The following is a 16,327-nucleotide window of genomic DNA, read 5'->3' as shown; positions in this document are numbered from 1 at the left end:
GAAGCATGAAGCTAGAGCATCCTTTGCTAGTGCTAATTATTTAGTTCAAAGTCATGCCTGCCATGGACTTCTGTAAAATTTGTCCATCTATGCCCACAAACACAAGACTCCAAATAGTCTTCACCATGTGTGAGATGCTGTGCAGAACAGAACTCTAATACTTTATGAATCAAATGCATTACATCAGTCACAAGGGGGAAATGAATCCTATTAGCTTGAACTTGAACATGACTGAGGATATTTGTGTTTAGATATGAAAATGATTTGGCTGATTAGGAAAGCAGAAGCTGGAGGATGCACCATGCCTGAGCCTCAGAAGTATGTTACTGATCCACAGGCTGTCGCATGAAAATGGGAGTCAGAGATGACTCTGTAGGACTCTGTCATATAAGTTGGGCCAGATAACTTTATCCTGTGCATTTGTAGACTAGTATATTAGATTTCTTTTGTACTTGGTGTTTCTAACTTGTCTATTATCATTCACAATAGCCATTACCAATCCATTATGAGATTTCATGTGAATACATAGTTTTTATTCTTAGCCCATGAAATCAAGCCTGTGACTTCTGCTCGAATCTTTGATAAATAGTTCAGTTCTCATAATCATTAAGATTTTGACTAGAAAGAAAATTGGAATTTCTTTGCTTTTTTTTCTTTTAACCTCATGCATATAGGGAGCCACGGATCTCACTAGTTGATTAGCGTGTTGGGGTAAAAGACAAAATCTCCTTGTTTACACTGGAGATGTTCCATGAGAACAACACTTCCAGGCTATTGAACATTTCTCCTTTTAGTCTTCAGTGAGATCCAGCAAGACAGGGCCATACAAATTTAGTGTTCAGTGCTAACAAATGTAGCTCAGAGCATACTCAGTGTGGAACAGAGCTACTACGTTATCTTTCCAGACAAAGACAGATAAACACATGGACAAAAGCATTTGGAACATCTTTCACAGCATTTTGTTTATTCAGGTATAATTAATGTCAACAGAAAACAGCTCCACTGTCTACTCCAGATTGGCTCAGCCTCTCTGAGAGAGGAAGAGTTCAAGCCCAGGGACTGGCAAATTAAAAAAAAAAAAAAAAGGAAAGAAAGAAAAGAAAATCTGCAGAGTATTTGAAGGCAGCTTGTGCAGGAAAATCTGTGAAACTCATCCCCAACTAATCACCAGAAAACCGGAAGTGGCACTGTGGCTCAAAGTGGTAGACCACTGGCCTTGAGTGCAAAAGCTTAGACAAAGTGCCCAAGCCTTGAGTTCAAAACCCACAACTGACCCAAATAAACAAACAAATGACAATAACAACAGAAAACTGGGGAATATAATGGAGATGATGACAGTACCTGTTGTCTGAGCATAATCTTGGAGATTTAGGACAAACTATGGGAGGAAAGTAAAGGATTATAGAAGGAACAAATAAAAATGAAGCAGAATAGCCAGGCGTGGTGGCTCATGCCTGTAAGCCTCGCTACTCAGGAGGCTGAGATCTGAGGATCAAGGTTCAAAGCCAGCCTAGGCCCTAATGAACATGAGACTTTCATCTCCAATTGACCTTTAGAAACTGGGAAATGGTAGGTAGAGTGGTAGCCTTGAGCTGAAGAGTTCAGGGCATAAAAAGCCAAGATTTTCATGAGAAAGATAAACTAGTCAGTAAAGAGATGAAAAAAGAGCTCTTTCCTCGACCTATTCAAACTAGGATGGAAGGGGATACATCTGCTCCACTCTTGGAAAAAATGACTCCTCAGTGGATCCCACCAGCACTGGTAAAACCATCTAGCCAGTATCCTGGATGTTAGATACCCACAATGAATGCATTATGGAAAACTCATTCATTTACATGAATGTGCCAATTTTAACAAAAGAAAGTAGTCAAAAGTAAGAGAGAGATAGAGAAGGAGATAGTGTTTTGGAGTTGAACACAAATGGAAAGCTTATGGTAATTAATTAACATATCCAAATATTCAAAGGATTTCTTCTTTTTCTCTTTATCCATCTTTCCCTTCATGGCTAGCATTTTTGAATCCTTGAAACTCTCTCAGATTCAATTTTTCCCTTTTTTGTTCAGTCACTAAATAGTGACAACATTGATAAAGTCTGTTTGTGATTTGGAACTTGCCTTATTTTTTTTTCCATCTTAGAATGGAGAGCTCTTTAGTTAATAGTACAAATTCTCAATTTTGAAATTGCTTGACAATCAAGCTCATTGCATTAAATCTCAAGCATATTTAACTGTAACTGGGTCAAAGCCATAAACCTTAATCCAAAGTCATAAATCAGCAGTGGAAGAATTTCTGGAATTTAACTCTCTGTCATCTATTTTTTTTTTAATTCCTGCTCATACTGCTTTTGTGACTGAGCATTAAATGGATCTTTATTTCCTGAGGATAGAAGAAAAATGATTTTACATGCTTATGAAAACGCTTTGTGATCCAAACTCTAATTTTACTGCTGAGTTACATTTTACTGCCTCTGAATTTTCCTTATCATTCCAGGCCTCTATGCCCTGATTCTTTGTCACATCTCTTTGGGCTTCTCTTCTTCACCCTTTGCTTATATCCTGTCCTTCAAATGTGAGCTTAGGTTTCTCTTCTGTGGGGAAAACTTCACTGAGCTCCAAATAGCAACTATGACATTCTCTCCCGTGCAAGGTGTCTCATCTCGTGCCATGGCATTTATTACAGTGGATCCGGCTAGCTGGTTACTAGTTCATATTTTTCCCCTCTTTGGGAAGCACTGCCAAACTCACAATCTTCAACACCACTGAAGAGAGCAAACTAAGGTTATATCAAGGGCTAGAAGAGGATTCAGTGTCCTAGGGTTTCTTGCTTCCATGTCACATAGGTGGTCACTACCTGAAAGATCTGGCTTTATGCTGTGTCAGATTTTCTTGTTTCAAAAATAACTCACCATTGCTGATCCATGCAACTCTAAGCCAAGAAGAGAACTGTAACTGTCATCAATTTCTTTCCTCCCTTCCCCCACATACTCCCAAGTTAATACATTAAACATTTCCTAATCTGCAAAGATCTGTATAACCTCTGTTCCCTGTATTGCTTAAGTAGGGAAAGAACTCCTTGCAGCTTATCTAGTCCAACCAGAGGTGCTGAGTTCTGGCATTTTTTTCCCCATCAAATCTAGGTGCACCTCCTGAAATAGACATTTAAAAATCAACCCAGTAGGAAAACAACAGGAAATACCCATTGGAATGAAAGACAAAAGTTTATTGACACTAGACTTACATATTAATAGCTATCTAAGCTGATGGAAAAGTAAACTAAAATTATAGATAGCAGGCTGTGGAATTTGGTGGAACTTCAAAGAGAGTTTTAATGTTCATATACCAATAGCTTCTACTCAAGGTCGATGAGGAAGTTTTACCTTGTGGAATAGAACTGAACCATTTATAGAATATCAGTGTAATTCTATGAAATGATGTCAAATTGAATTTTGGTAGAAACTTACCTAGAAATAGTTCAATTTATTTACCAGCTCAAAAAGATGAGAGGATACAACAACTGAAGGTAGAAATGACTTATTTAAGTTTCAGCACATTTAGCTATTTATTCAAGATTTTCTGTGGAAACAGAACAGAGTAGAAACAATTTACTTCATATAGCTAAAAAATATATCAAAGTAATCCCAGTAATTTTTATTTCCTTTTTATTTCTTTGTAAGATTTAAGAGAAGAATCTTTTCAAGCTGGGCATCAGTGGCTCATGCCTGTAATACTGACTGTATAGGAGGCTGAGATCTAAGGATTGAGGTTCAAAGCCAGCCTGAGCAGACAAATCTCACAGCCTTCTATCTCCAATAAACTAGCAAAGGTCCGAAGTGGAGTTGTGCCTCAAGTGGTAGAACATAAGCTTTGAGCAGAATAAGCACACACACACAAAAAGTAGGAGGCCCTGAGTTCAAGCTCCCAGTACTAATATTAGCACAAAAAAAAGAGGAAAAAGAAAAATATTTTCAGTTCTCCCCAAAGATAAATTTTAGGTTATTATATTAAGAAAATATTATTATATCTTTAAGAAAGTTTTGTTATTTCTGTTTGTTTTCTATGGAGTAGTTTGTCCTATAGGGATATTGTTTGGCAAATTAAATTCTATCTTTATAGTGAACAGTTTACAGCACTGCTATAAACTTTGTGGAAAGGAGAATGAATGTGAAAAAAATCAAGTGGCATGCAATTAACCTTCAATTTATCCCTTCTATTTTATTCTTGCTTATAGATTTTTCAGCAGTTTGTAAAAAGTCTCCTTTAAAAAATTTTTAAAGGCTGAACATTACTCAGAAGGAATATTATTTTAGTGGAAAATAGTCATGTGGTTTCTGGGAAGAACTATACTGAAAAAGAATAAATGTAATTAGAAGCAGGAAAGATCAGATTACATATAACAAAAGCCAACAAAATACTCTCAACCTCAAGAGAAACTGCTGGTTGGAGATTTATAGGAGCGGGCAGGGAACAGTTTTTTTCTACAGTAATCTATGTCTTGAATAGCCTGGACAGAATCCTTTATCCATTTCCAGATTCATCACTGGGATCTGGCATGCTGGTGAAATGTAACTCGTAGGAGAGCTTATGTAATAAAAATAAAGAGACCTATGACTTTTACTCTTAATTTCCCACTCTAAGATTTACTTTTATGATTCCAGTCATGTCTCTAAATACAGTAGAGATATGAGTTACTTGGGTTGGGAAAGAGATGGTTTCATAGATGTTGAAGGTGATGCCAGCACCTCAGAATTCCTGGTCTCTCCCCCATTTAGATCTAGGGTCCCAGCTTTTGGATTCCCAGGCCTTGCTTCTAGAAAACGAAAAGGCAGCACGGAATATGGTGAGGGTCACCTTCTGGTACCAGTAGCTTTGAGAACAGCACTGGAAATTTGGGCTACTCCTGGGAGAGGACCCTGTGTCCAGATCACCAGACTATTTGGTTCATCATAAAATGTGTCCAGAGGGCTAGAGGAAAAACTGGTTAAATGCATCTTTTTTTTTTTTTCTCCAGTCCTGGGCTTGAATTCAGGGCCTGAGCACTGGCCTTGGACTTTCTCAAGGCTACAGCTCTACCACTTGAGTCTCAGCACCACTTTCGGCTTTTTTCTATGTATGTGGTACCAAGGAATTGAATCTGGGTCTTTGTGCATGCTAGGCAAGCACTCTACCACTAGGCTAAACTCCTGGCCCTTCCAGCCTTTTCTATGTATGTGGTAAAGAGGAATAGAACCCGGTCTTCATGCATGTTGGGTAAGCACTCTACCACTAGGCCAAACTCCCGGCCCCTTTGCTTAGTATCTTTTTGAGAGAAAGAAAGTGTACTTATTTTTAGTTTTAAAGTAATATGAATATTACTTTTCTAACAGTAAAAGACAACAAAGCAAAGCAAAAAACAAAAACAAGATTTGTTTCAATATTGTGAATTTAATAACCAAGACCCAGAATTAAGAAAAAAATGCCCCAGATAGAATTGAAAGAGATTTTAAATCTATTTAGAAAATAGTTCATTCTGAATTGTTGAAAGTAAATGAAAAAGAAGCAGAAAAACATTATAGAGGCAGAAAACCAATTTCCACAAAGAATTACAAGCAATAAGTAAAAACTGGTTAAAAAAACAATCCTTAAGATCTTGTGGTAATCAAAGAAATGCCTACAGGCTCATGTCTGTAATCCTAGCTACTAAGGGGGCTGAGATCTGATGATCCTAGATACAAGGCAGTCTAGACAGGAAAGCTTGAGAGACCTATTTTTGGTTGTCGTTGGTCATGGGGCTTGAACTCAGAGCCTGGGTCATGTCCCTAAGCTCTTTTGCACAAAGCTTTCACTCTGTCACTTTGAGCCAGCTACACTTCTGGATTTTGGGTGTTTAATTGGAGATAAGAAGTCTTCCAGCCTTTCTTGTCCAGGCTGGCTTCGAAGTATAACTAATATTACAGGCATGAGCCACCAACACCAGGTTTTATAAGACTTTTTTTTTTTTTTTTGGGGGGGGGGGTCATGGAGCTTGAACTCTGGGCCTGGGTGCTGTCCCTGAGCTCTTCAGCTCAAGGCTATTGCCTTACCCCTGGGTCTGAGCGTTGTCCCTGAGCTCTTCAGCTCAAGGGTACCACCCTACCCTTGGAACACCAGCCCCACTTCCAGTTTTCTAGTGGTTAATTGGAGGTAAGAGTCTCTCAGACTTTAGTGCAGGGAGCTGGCTTTGAACAGAGATCCTCAGATCTCAGCCTCCTGATTAGCTAGAATTACAGGCTTGAACCACCACTCCTAGCTTGGCTTTATAGGTGGAGCCATGGCTCAAGTTGTAGAGTGTTCGCCTTGAGCAGCAAAAGCTAAAGGACAGCACCCATTACCAAGGTAAAACAAACAAACCAGAAATGCTTAGCAAATCAGTGATGTATCATTTATGTAAATTAATGAGAAAGAGTACTACTACCTTCAAGAGATATTCTGTTAGTGAAATAGGTTTATTCCTCTATTGTTAGCATTCAGCTGTCTGACTTGGTTTAGAAAGGATTTTGACATCATAATCACAAATCACCCTATTCTTAGGAGTTTACATAAAGGTTTGATTTATGCAAAGGTTACTCAAAGTGAAAAAAAAATCATAATTTTCCATCTTATCCAAAAAGGAAAAGAAATACAGTTAAATGAAAAATCTAATAGTAGGTTTGTGGTTAAATAACAGCAGTCTGATGAAATATTAGTCATGATAATTAATGAATTTATGTTGTAACTTAGAATGTGTCTGAATATGCAAACAAGGGTAGTTTTACCAATCTAGGCACAAAGACTAAAATTACAGACAAAAAAGAGAGAAGCATGGAGAAACACTGAGAGAGAACGCACACAAAGTAAAAATAGTTGCTGTAAAAAGAAAATATAATTATTTTTCAAGGTCTCGATAGTGCACTTAAAAAATCTTACATAACTTTAAAAAATCAATCAATAAGTCAAGAATCTGAATGTGGAAATTTCAGTTTATAGCAGGAAGTAGAGGATAACAAAGTAATTGATTTTTTGATTTTTATCCAAACAGAATTGCATGAATTGAGGGTAATTTAGGACATTTCAAATTACTGAAGGCCAAGATCAAAGGAAAAATATGAAAGCTTCAAAGAGAAATTTGCAGGGTTTCCTCTAGCCTATGTATGCTTGTTTAGACTAAGTATTTTATTTAAAAATCTGTCTTTCTCTAGGCCTTTATGGCTTACACCTATAATTATGTTACTCAAGAGCTGAGATCTGATAATCATGGTTCAAAGCCAGCCTGGGCAGGAAAGCCTCTGAGACTCTTATTTCCAATGAATTTCTGCAAAGTTACAAGCAGAGATTTTTTTGGCTCAAGTGGTAGAACTCTATCCTTGAACAAAAAGCTCAGGAATGATACCTAGGCCCTGAGTTCAAGTCCAAAGACCAGTACCAAGAACAACAACAACAAGAAGAAACAACAACAACAATAAAAGCTACAGGTCCTTCCTTAGAAGAAAAAAAAAATCCAAGACTTTTGGAGTGAAGTGATTTGTTCTAATTGTATTTCCAATAATAACATTCAGATAAATATTGGAACCAGTAGTTATTGATTTTTACTGTGCTAAGAAGGCAAGTTAATGAATTATTTTAATCTTTCTCTAGACTTAAAATTATCCAGATAGTATTATTTATTATTATTTGTATTATTAGTGTTATTTTTATATGTGCGATGCTGGGGATCAAACCCAGAAACCTCATGCCTGCGAGAAAAATGATCATCACTAAAAACAATACCTGAACTCCTTTATTTTTAATTGGAAAATGAAGATGTATGCTTCTTTTTTTTTTTAAGAAGGATGTACTTATTTTAAAGGCCAATGTTTAATGTATAAACTTTCCTCTAGGCATTTTCATTTTAACAACTGAAGGACACCTTGAATGATAGCAATGATTCCCTCATAAGTGAATTTTGGTTATTATCTAGCCAACAATTACACCAGTCCAATATTGTTTCATAGCCTTTTGTACTGTTTATGCCTTAAATATATCTACCAATTAATCATACTTCAAATGCTTCTTTAACAGTGTTGTTGTTGTTGTTTTGGTATGGAACCTTGAACTCAGGTTTGCATGCTATGCCTTAGCATGTTTCAAGTCTGGTGCTCTACTCTATGTCTATCTCTACTTCTGACTTTTTCCTGGTCAACTGGAGATAAGGGTCTCACAGACTTTCTGTCTAGGGTTGGTATTGAACAATGACTCTCAGATCTCAGCCACACAAGTAACTAGGATTATAGGCTACTGGCGCCCATTAGTAATATGCTTCTTATGGAGCTTCCACATAGGTTCCTCATTTGATTCCCAGCATCTCCGCAGCCCTGTGAGGTGGGAAGTGTTCTCTTCTTCTTGACTTTCAGGTGAGCCTTAGGAGTTCTGGTAACATGTAAGAGGTCACATGATCTCCTAGTGGGAATCAGGTTTTCTGGGTAGGGATACCATGTCATCCATTTCCAGGGATTCAGGGCAATGGATGAGGGTATTTGCTGTTCCCTACTTTGTTTCAGTGATGAGTTCTTTCTCATGATAATGCATTGAAAACCAAAATATAATTTGGGGTCCTGCACCAAGCTGTAGGTGACAACCCTCACCCCACCCCCAGCCCTTTTCATCCCATGACCATAGCATGTAATGACAAAAGCAGAAATCTGGGGGAAGAAAGCAATTTGAAGCACTGTTATTTTAATCCATAGAACCCTTCATAAAATATTATGGTGTAAATTAAAAGAATCCAGAAGTCTTTTAAGCCATCTGGCTGATTTAAGTGCATTTTTTTATAGCATCTTTTTGAGAAAGATCAGAAAAGCTCAAGAAGATATAAATATAAGTCAGTATGGAAAGAATTCCTCAGCTGACCATTGGCTCTTCCAAGCTTCCTGACCTTCAAAGGAATAGCTCAATTATTTGGAGAAGAAATGGGAAAGGCACTGAATACCTTTTGGAGAACTGCTAACCTGGCAGAGGGAGATGAGGCATCAGAAAAGCTGAACAAGGGATGATTCTCTGTCTGCAGTGCAAAATTGTATGAAGTGTGCTTAATTAAAATTCTTGCATTCATTTCTTGGCCATTTGGCAAAGATCACTTGTAAAAATGCATTCTCTCACTGTCTTTGGTAAACTGCTGAGAAGGAAGAGGCTGTGACCTAACACTTAATCATGTCAAAAACTCTGTGTTAATTTTTCTGTTGGTATTAATGTGCTCCAAGTTGGACAGTGTCTTCCAGAGGGCTGTAACTTCTTCAAGCCTTGAAAACAACCCACATTGTCCTGGATTCAGCTTTGCTTCTTGACTCAGTAATTTCCAAGTTGCCTCCAATGGAAAAGACAGTCTGAGGAAATCCTCATATAGCCAAATCCATCCCACCCGAGAGGGCAAACTTAATAAGAATCAGCTGTGAGCCCTTGGAAAGCAGTCCACAAAATGTACATGATTTACAGCCAGGATGGGCTGCTGAGTTTTCTGTCTTAGCCTCTCCTTCTTTCCTTTCCATGTTAAAAATGATTTTGAATAAAAAATGATTTTGAATAAATAAAATTTCAATTTCCACTGGTCAGGGCAAAGAGAACAAAGGGATGCTAACTTTAGAGTATATACATAGCTCCTGGAAGTTGATGAGGAAAAGGAGTACCTTAAGATTTCACGATTTCAAGGTGCTTTGAGAATGAAGGAACAACAAAACAAGTATCACACAGGCCAGAGCCAGCTTATGGAACCCCTGATTGTACTCAAGATGCTGTGGAAGCACAGGATTGTGTTTTCCATTTTCCCTGAAAGCCTCTCTTTGTAGTGATGGAATGATCTCATGGTATGAAAGGATCTTTTAGTACTACCCAAATAGTACTAATACTACCTACCAGTAGGATAGAGTTGTAACTATTTCCTTTCTACAAGTTGGTCCCCCGATGGGTTCACTTCTACCTAAAAGTAATATATAAATATAGTCTCAAAAAATTCAAGTCTTTCTTGCTTAATCCCCTATACCTTATCATCAGCCAATTCCAATCCCTAAAGTTGGTGATGAGCCTTTCATCTTGACACATATTTTTCTACACCTTTCCATTAGCATTTTAACAAAAAAACACATACATATACAGGCACGAAAAAAATGAGAGAGTTTAAAAAAATACATGTCATCATGTTATGTACATACTTATCTTCAACTTGTTTTTGCTAGTTTAATATACCTTGGTTTATGTCTGAGCATATAAGTGCTCTTTTTTTATGTGTGTGGTTTGCCTTTTATTGTTTTAGTATTTGTGAAATAGTCTTTCTGTGTAACCCAGGATTGGTCTCAAAATCTTGATCCTCCTGCTTCAGCCTCTCTGTTCATTTAAAAATGTTTACTTCATAGTCGATAACAGGGATAGGCCATAATTAATTCCTTATGCATTTACAGCTTTGCTATCCACTGCCATCTCCATGCTTTCATTATTTCCAGTACTGTAGTAGACATTGTTATTCCTAACTTCATTATCATATAAACACATGTTTTTCTAGGGTAGTTGGGGACACACAGATTTACTAAATCATAAGATATGAAATTTCTAAACTTTTAGTACACAAGCAATGCCTAAAACATCTTCTAATAATAGTATTCTCCCCACCACTTTTTACCAACATAATATTATCATTCAACTTTTGACAATTTGATGAATTAAAAAAAATGGGGATTTCATTGTTTCAATCTGCATTTCCCTTGGGGGTATTATAAGCACTAAAAATAGTTTTTAATTTCCTATACAAACTCAGGGCTAATAGGAAGAACGATTGTGAATTCCAGGTGGGCCGATTAACTGGAGATGGAAACTGGCTTACATATTGTTCTTAGTTTCTAATTTTAACAAATTGTGATAAGCTAGTGGGTTTGCATGATTTCTGCTTCTTGGAATTTGATGAGATATGCCTTATGATCTAATTCTTAGTATGTTTTTATAACTGCTCCATGTGGCCTAAATCAATGTCAATTTTTTCTTTATTAAATGTAAGTCTTCAAGCTGGCTGTAGCTAATTGTTTCATTACTATTTTCGATATAAATATTTTCAATATTTTTCTTTTCTCTTTTCCAGTCCCCAGGATCAAACCTAGGGCCTCATGCATATGAGGCAAGTGCTCTATCACCAAGTTATAGTCAAACCTTCCATTTTCTTGAACTAGAAAATTTTAGAAGTATGATGAAAATTCTCTTAGGATGATGAATAATGACTAACGTTATCTTCTCCCGCATGTATTCCCTGTCCCTCCATCTGTGTTAGTGGGGTTTAAACTCTCAGCCTCATACTTCATTAGGAGCTATTCTACCATTCGAACCTGTACCTTCAGCCCTACACTATCTATTTTGTATTTTTTATTTGTTACTTTAAATATTTCCATATTGTACACAGTACATAATAGTTTGGCAAATGTGTCTGATCAGTACAAAATATTTTAACTTAGGTTGTATTTTATCTGAAATTTACCTTGCTTGCTCTCCTTTCCCTATATTAGATTTTGCCTGGAAGACCTTTGCTTTCTGACTTCCTGTGTGTTAGAAATAAACTCAGTGTTGGTCCATTGGCAAGACATGGCATTGACACGGAGTGGAAATTTACCAATAGTTTGGTTCCATAGTGCTTATCCATATGATGAAGTTCATGTAATAGAAAGCCCGTAGATAAACAGGAAGACTGGTAGGAAGGGAGGAGGGGTAGTTAGCAAGAGGAAGAGAGTTAGCAATAGTGGATATAAACTGTATGTGCCAGAAAGCTTATACCCAGAAGAATCTTCTCACCTCAAAAGAACAAAGGAAGGAGGTGGAGAGACAGAAGTACACTTCTAAAATTTATCAAGCTCAAGAGGCATATGTATTCAAATTACTCAGTAGAAAGTAATGTAATGTAATATCTAGGGAGAGAATGTAAATTCCATAGTAGTCCAATGAGAAATTGAGAGAAAGATCCACACATGCAATGGATCAAATTGGTTGCTATAATCTTAGAAAGCATACCTGGACATCATACGAGATACCCTGTCTTGAAAGACTTTCATTAAAGTCTTTTCTGCCTTCTTGTCTCTGAGACCATCCTCTGAGCTCAGGTGGGTGAGTTTTTTGTTCTCATGTTGGATCATTTTGAAATCACAGTGTGCAGTGACCCTGGATTCTGCTGTAGCCATTGTCATGATCATTTTAGATGGTGCTTTGTGACCTGTTTTATATTTTTCATAGACTTTTAATCATCTCTGGTCTGGACATTGGTTTATGCTGTTTTCCAGTACTGTGATACACTGAAAAGTGTGTTTTCTGTCATTAATTTAAGGCAGGAAGGAAAGAAGACATTGCAGTTCAGGCCACTGTCTTGATCCAATTCTAGACTTCCTTAAGAAGGGATCGCCTTTCCCTTCTCCTCTCTAGTGTATATATATATTTTTAATGTCTTTCATCATGGCTGATCTTGGTACTGAAAGTCCTGTGAGAAATACGTGTGGAATGGACTTTGTGAGCATGTTTAGTCACCCAACTAAAAAACTGCTACAGTCTCCATTTCCACATGCCAACTTTACATTCATGCTACAATTCGTATTCTACTAGCATGAACTGAAAAGTATCAGGTCTCATACCAGTATTATCATCTTTCCTATCTCATTCCCAGACAGATCAGTTTGGTTTATAAACAACCCATTTTAGTCAACACTACCAGTGACATCACACTATTGCTAGACCCTGATTTATTTACTGGTAATACAAGTAGTCCTATTTCTTCCGTGGGAAACAACATAGGTCCTCAATCAACAAAGTGAGAAAAGAACTAGCATAAACTAAGTGCAGTATGAGTCTTAGTGGTTTGGCACAATTAAAGGTAATGTTTAGAATATATTATTTTTAAAGTAAGGAGGAAAAAATCTCCATAATTATTTTTATAAATTCCTGGAAATATTTTTTCTTTTTTACTTCACTTGAAACATTCTAACCTCACTTTTTTTTTTCCAGTCCTGGCCTTGAGCTCAGGGCCTGAGTACTGTCCTTGGACTTTCTTAAGGCTAGCACTCTACCACTTGAGCCTCAGCACCACTTCTGCCTTTTTTCTATGTATGTGGTACCAAGGAATCAAATTCAGGTCTTCGTGCATTCGAGGCAAGCACTCTACCACTAGTCCCGCTCCCAGGCTCTTGTTTTATTTTCTTAGACTACAAGAAATAAGATAAAGCAAACGATTATTTTTGGAATAGCAGAGGAAAATTTAAAACAGTAGAAAGCTGATGTAGTACTCTGTAAGTGCATCAAATCATATTACGCCAAATGTTTCAGAGGATGCTCAAACCTGTAAATGGCTCCTAGGATTTAGGGTTTGGGCTAGCAGTCATCCCCAAATCCATTTTTGGCATGAGTAAACACATGATAAGGCAGTTCCAGGTAACAGACACAGTGCTGTCTCAGCTTCAGAAGAGGATAAAAAGTGAGTAGAGTGTATTATCTGGCACCTGTAGTTCACAACCATGAGTAATCCTAGTTACTCAGGAGGCTGACATCTATGACAGCAGAAAGGAAAGTGATTGTTAGGGCTGAGGTCAGGGGAAATGAACAAGCAGTGGATAGGAGAAGTTGAGGACAGTGGAAATGCCCTGCCTGACACTATACTGGTAGACGCATGTCCCTTTACATTTGTGAAATCCCTTAAGAGTAAGCCCTAGGAGCTGGGCATGGTGGCATGACCCTGTTACCCCTGCTGCAAAGCGAGATCCAGAGTTTGAGGCCAACTCAGGAAATATGTAATATTTTGGACATTCTATGGCACAAATATAAGAGAAACAAACCTTTAAGAATAGACACACAGCAAAAAGAACTTACTTCACACCCAGATTGGATTTCCCATGAACAGGACTCCTTCTCTGGAGGTGGCATCCCTCTTTGGAAAGTATGGTCTGCCAGGCATGGTTGACACAAGGCAGGCTCAAAGTCTGTATCTCCTGGGGGGAGGTGCACCACAGAGGGGCCCGTGTACTTCAGGCTGGGACTCGGATGCTTCTCCACACTGACCATCGGGCTCTTGATCCATCTTCGCACCTACAAAGGGCAGAGGAAGAGAACAAACAAATGCATTAGCCATCTTTGCTCTTAAACGCAGAAGTGGGAAATTCAGTGAGGTAGAGACTTGTAAGAAGACAACTCAGTCTCACAACCTCTCTATCTTTCCAGCCTGAAGAATGCGAGATGGTCTGTCTCACCTGTCACTTAGTGTGCCTCTACATTTTATAAGACTGAGGGAATCTTTTCTTCCAGGTTGCAAAAATGTAACCGTGTTTTTATTACTTTATTTGATTTCTCATTGGTAGTCATTGAAGCCAAGTGTTAGGAAGTGCTCTACCACTCAGTCCGGGACTTGTTATTGTGTAGTTACAGTCTCCTGTCTTGGCCTCTTGAGTGCTTAGATTATGCACTATCGTGCCTGGTTTTTAAATGTCAGGTGTTCAATAGTGACTATTTTATTTCAACTCCTTTCTAAGGTGAGGAGCTAGTCATACTTTCTTGGGGGAAATTCTAAAATCATATTTTAGGAGTTAGTTGTTTCTAAGTCAGTTAAAATACATTTCTCTATTGCAAAAACTCAGCTATAAGCCAGGCGCAGTGGCTCATGCCTGTAATCCTAGCTATTCAGGAGGCTGAGATTTGAGGATCAGTGTTCAAAGCCAGCCCAAGCACTGAAGATGGTGAGACTCTTATCTCCAGTGAATCACTAGAAAACCAGAAGTGCCACTGTGGCTCCAGGGGTAGGGCGGTAATCTTGAGCTGAAGAGCTCAGGGACAGCACCCAGGCCCAGAGTTCAAGCCTCATGACTGACAGAAAATCAAAACAAACAACAACAACAAAAAACTTGACTATAAAGGGAAAAAGGAGGGGAGGGGATGGGGGAGGGAAATGGGGACAAAGACACGAGAGGGGATATCAATGTATGAGAATATATCTGGCGAATTATATATATATATATATATATATATATATATATATATATGGAAAAAAGTAAATAAGAAGCTGGGGAAAATGATCAAGGCCTTTATGGGTAGAAGGCTTGGTTTTAAGCAGTCTGAGGAAGGCAGGACTCACTGATAAACTAGCCTTTCAGTGAAAGCCTACAGCTGGGGCGAAGCCCTGGGGTTAAGAAGTGTTCTAGGCTCATTACTATGTCTGGATTTTAAGGGAAAGATTTAGGTAGCAGATATAAAATTGAGACTTACAGCAAATAGCTGTATTCTAGGAAAAGAAAAACCACGACTTTTTTAGATCTATTTGGGAAGCAGGAGTCCAGATGTTAACACCAAATTCTAGCAGAGGGTCGGGGGGGACTGAATCTGAGAATCGATTACACACGTCATTGAAGCTTAGAGAAATAGACTGGCTGGTGTTCTCAAAGACGGTATGTGTTTTGTGCTTTAATGCTCAAGGTTGACGGGAGGTGTTATTACATTTTTGGAAAGGCAGATGATTCCCCTAACTCCTTTGACAAATGAACCTGTGTTGAACAGCAGGTGTGAGGACAAGATCATCTCCCTGTCCACAGAACACAGCAAGGCAAATGGAGAAAGACTCCAAGTCTCCAGAGGTCCTGGAGTAAGATGTTGTAAGCCATGCCTAATAGAACTGTATCTGGGGCTTCTTACATGCGTTTCCTTTGTCCAAGTCCTCTTTTTCCATGTCACTCTCTGGGGGCACACTGGCATGGCTGCCTAACAAATGGATTTTATAGACCCAGTGAAGAACAGGCTTATGGTGTTTACTTTGATCCCCAGAGATCACCAAGGGAGTGGCTGGGCTGTGAGGGGACAAAGGGTCTTGGATTCAAATGAAGAGTCCTCCACAAAGGCAGAGCAGAAAACCTTTAGGTCTTGGGAGAATTCAAGCTACAAAGAGCTCCTGTGAGTGAATGGCTTGGCCAGAGGCAGTGACAGTGATTGGCTCAGGAGTCCCTCAGAGACCTGTCACAATGGCTTTGGGAAGGGCAGCAGCTGTGTGTGAGAAGACCATGAATGCCCGGATACAGACTGGCTGCAGCCCTGGCTGGCCAGCCACCTGGACCCTTGTTTTATTCACTGCTCCAAAGCCTTGTAAACAAACACAGATTGGAGGGAGACACCCCACTCCCACCCCCAAAACAAATCAAGAATTCCCTCACTGGAGGCTGAGAGGAGCTTATTTACAAATAGACCCAGATCTGCCTGATGCAATTACCACTCTAGCTTTTGGAGTCAGAGAATAAGACCCTTCTAACCACACAGGAAGTCTGAACACTGGGCCTATAAATTGCAAAAGGCATTTTGTTGTTGTTGTTGTT

The 16,327-nt window shown here is 38.5% G+C and overlaps 1 protein-coding gene across 1 annotated transcript in view; it reads right to left on the bottom strand.

Moving 5' to 3' along the window:
• Nucleotides 1-16,327, bottom strand: part of Sgk1 (serum/glucocorticoid regulated kinase 1) — an 89,188-nt gene that overhangs the window by 43,515 nt on the left and 29,346 nt on the right. The window contains exon 2 of the mRNA XM_090338095.1: nucleotides 13,848-14,063. Coding sequence (XP_090194221.1) covers nucleotides 13,848-14,063 — 216 coding nt within the window. The remainder of the gene's footprint in view (nucleotides 1-13,847; nucleotides 14,064-16,327) is intronic.

This window comes from Megascapheus bottae, chromosome 8 (assembly GCF_031878675.1).
Source record: "Megascapheus bottae isolate mThoBot1 chromosome 8, mThoBot2.hap1, whole genome shotgun sequence".
Classification (NCBI taxonomy): Eukaryota; Metazoa; Chordata; class Mammalia; order Rodentia; family Geomyidae; genus Megascapheus; species Megascapheus bottae.
Note: the sequence above shows the minus strand (reverse complement) of the source record. Positions and strands in the feature narration are given on the sequence as shown.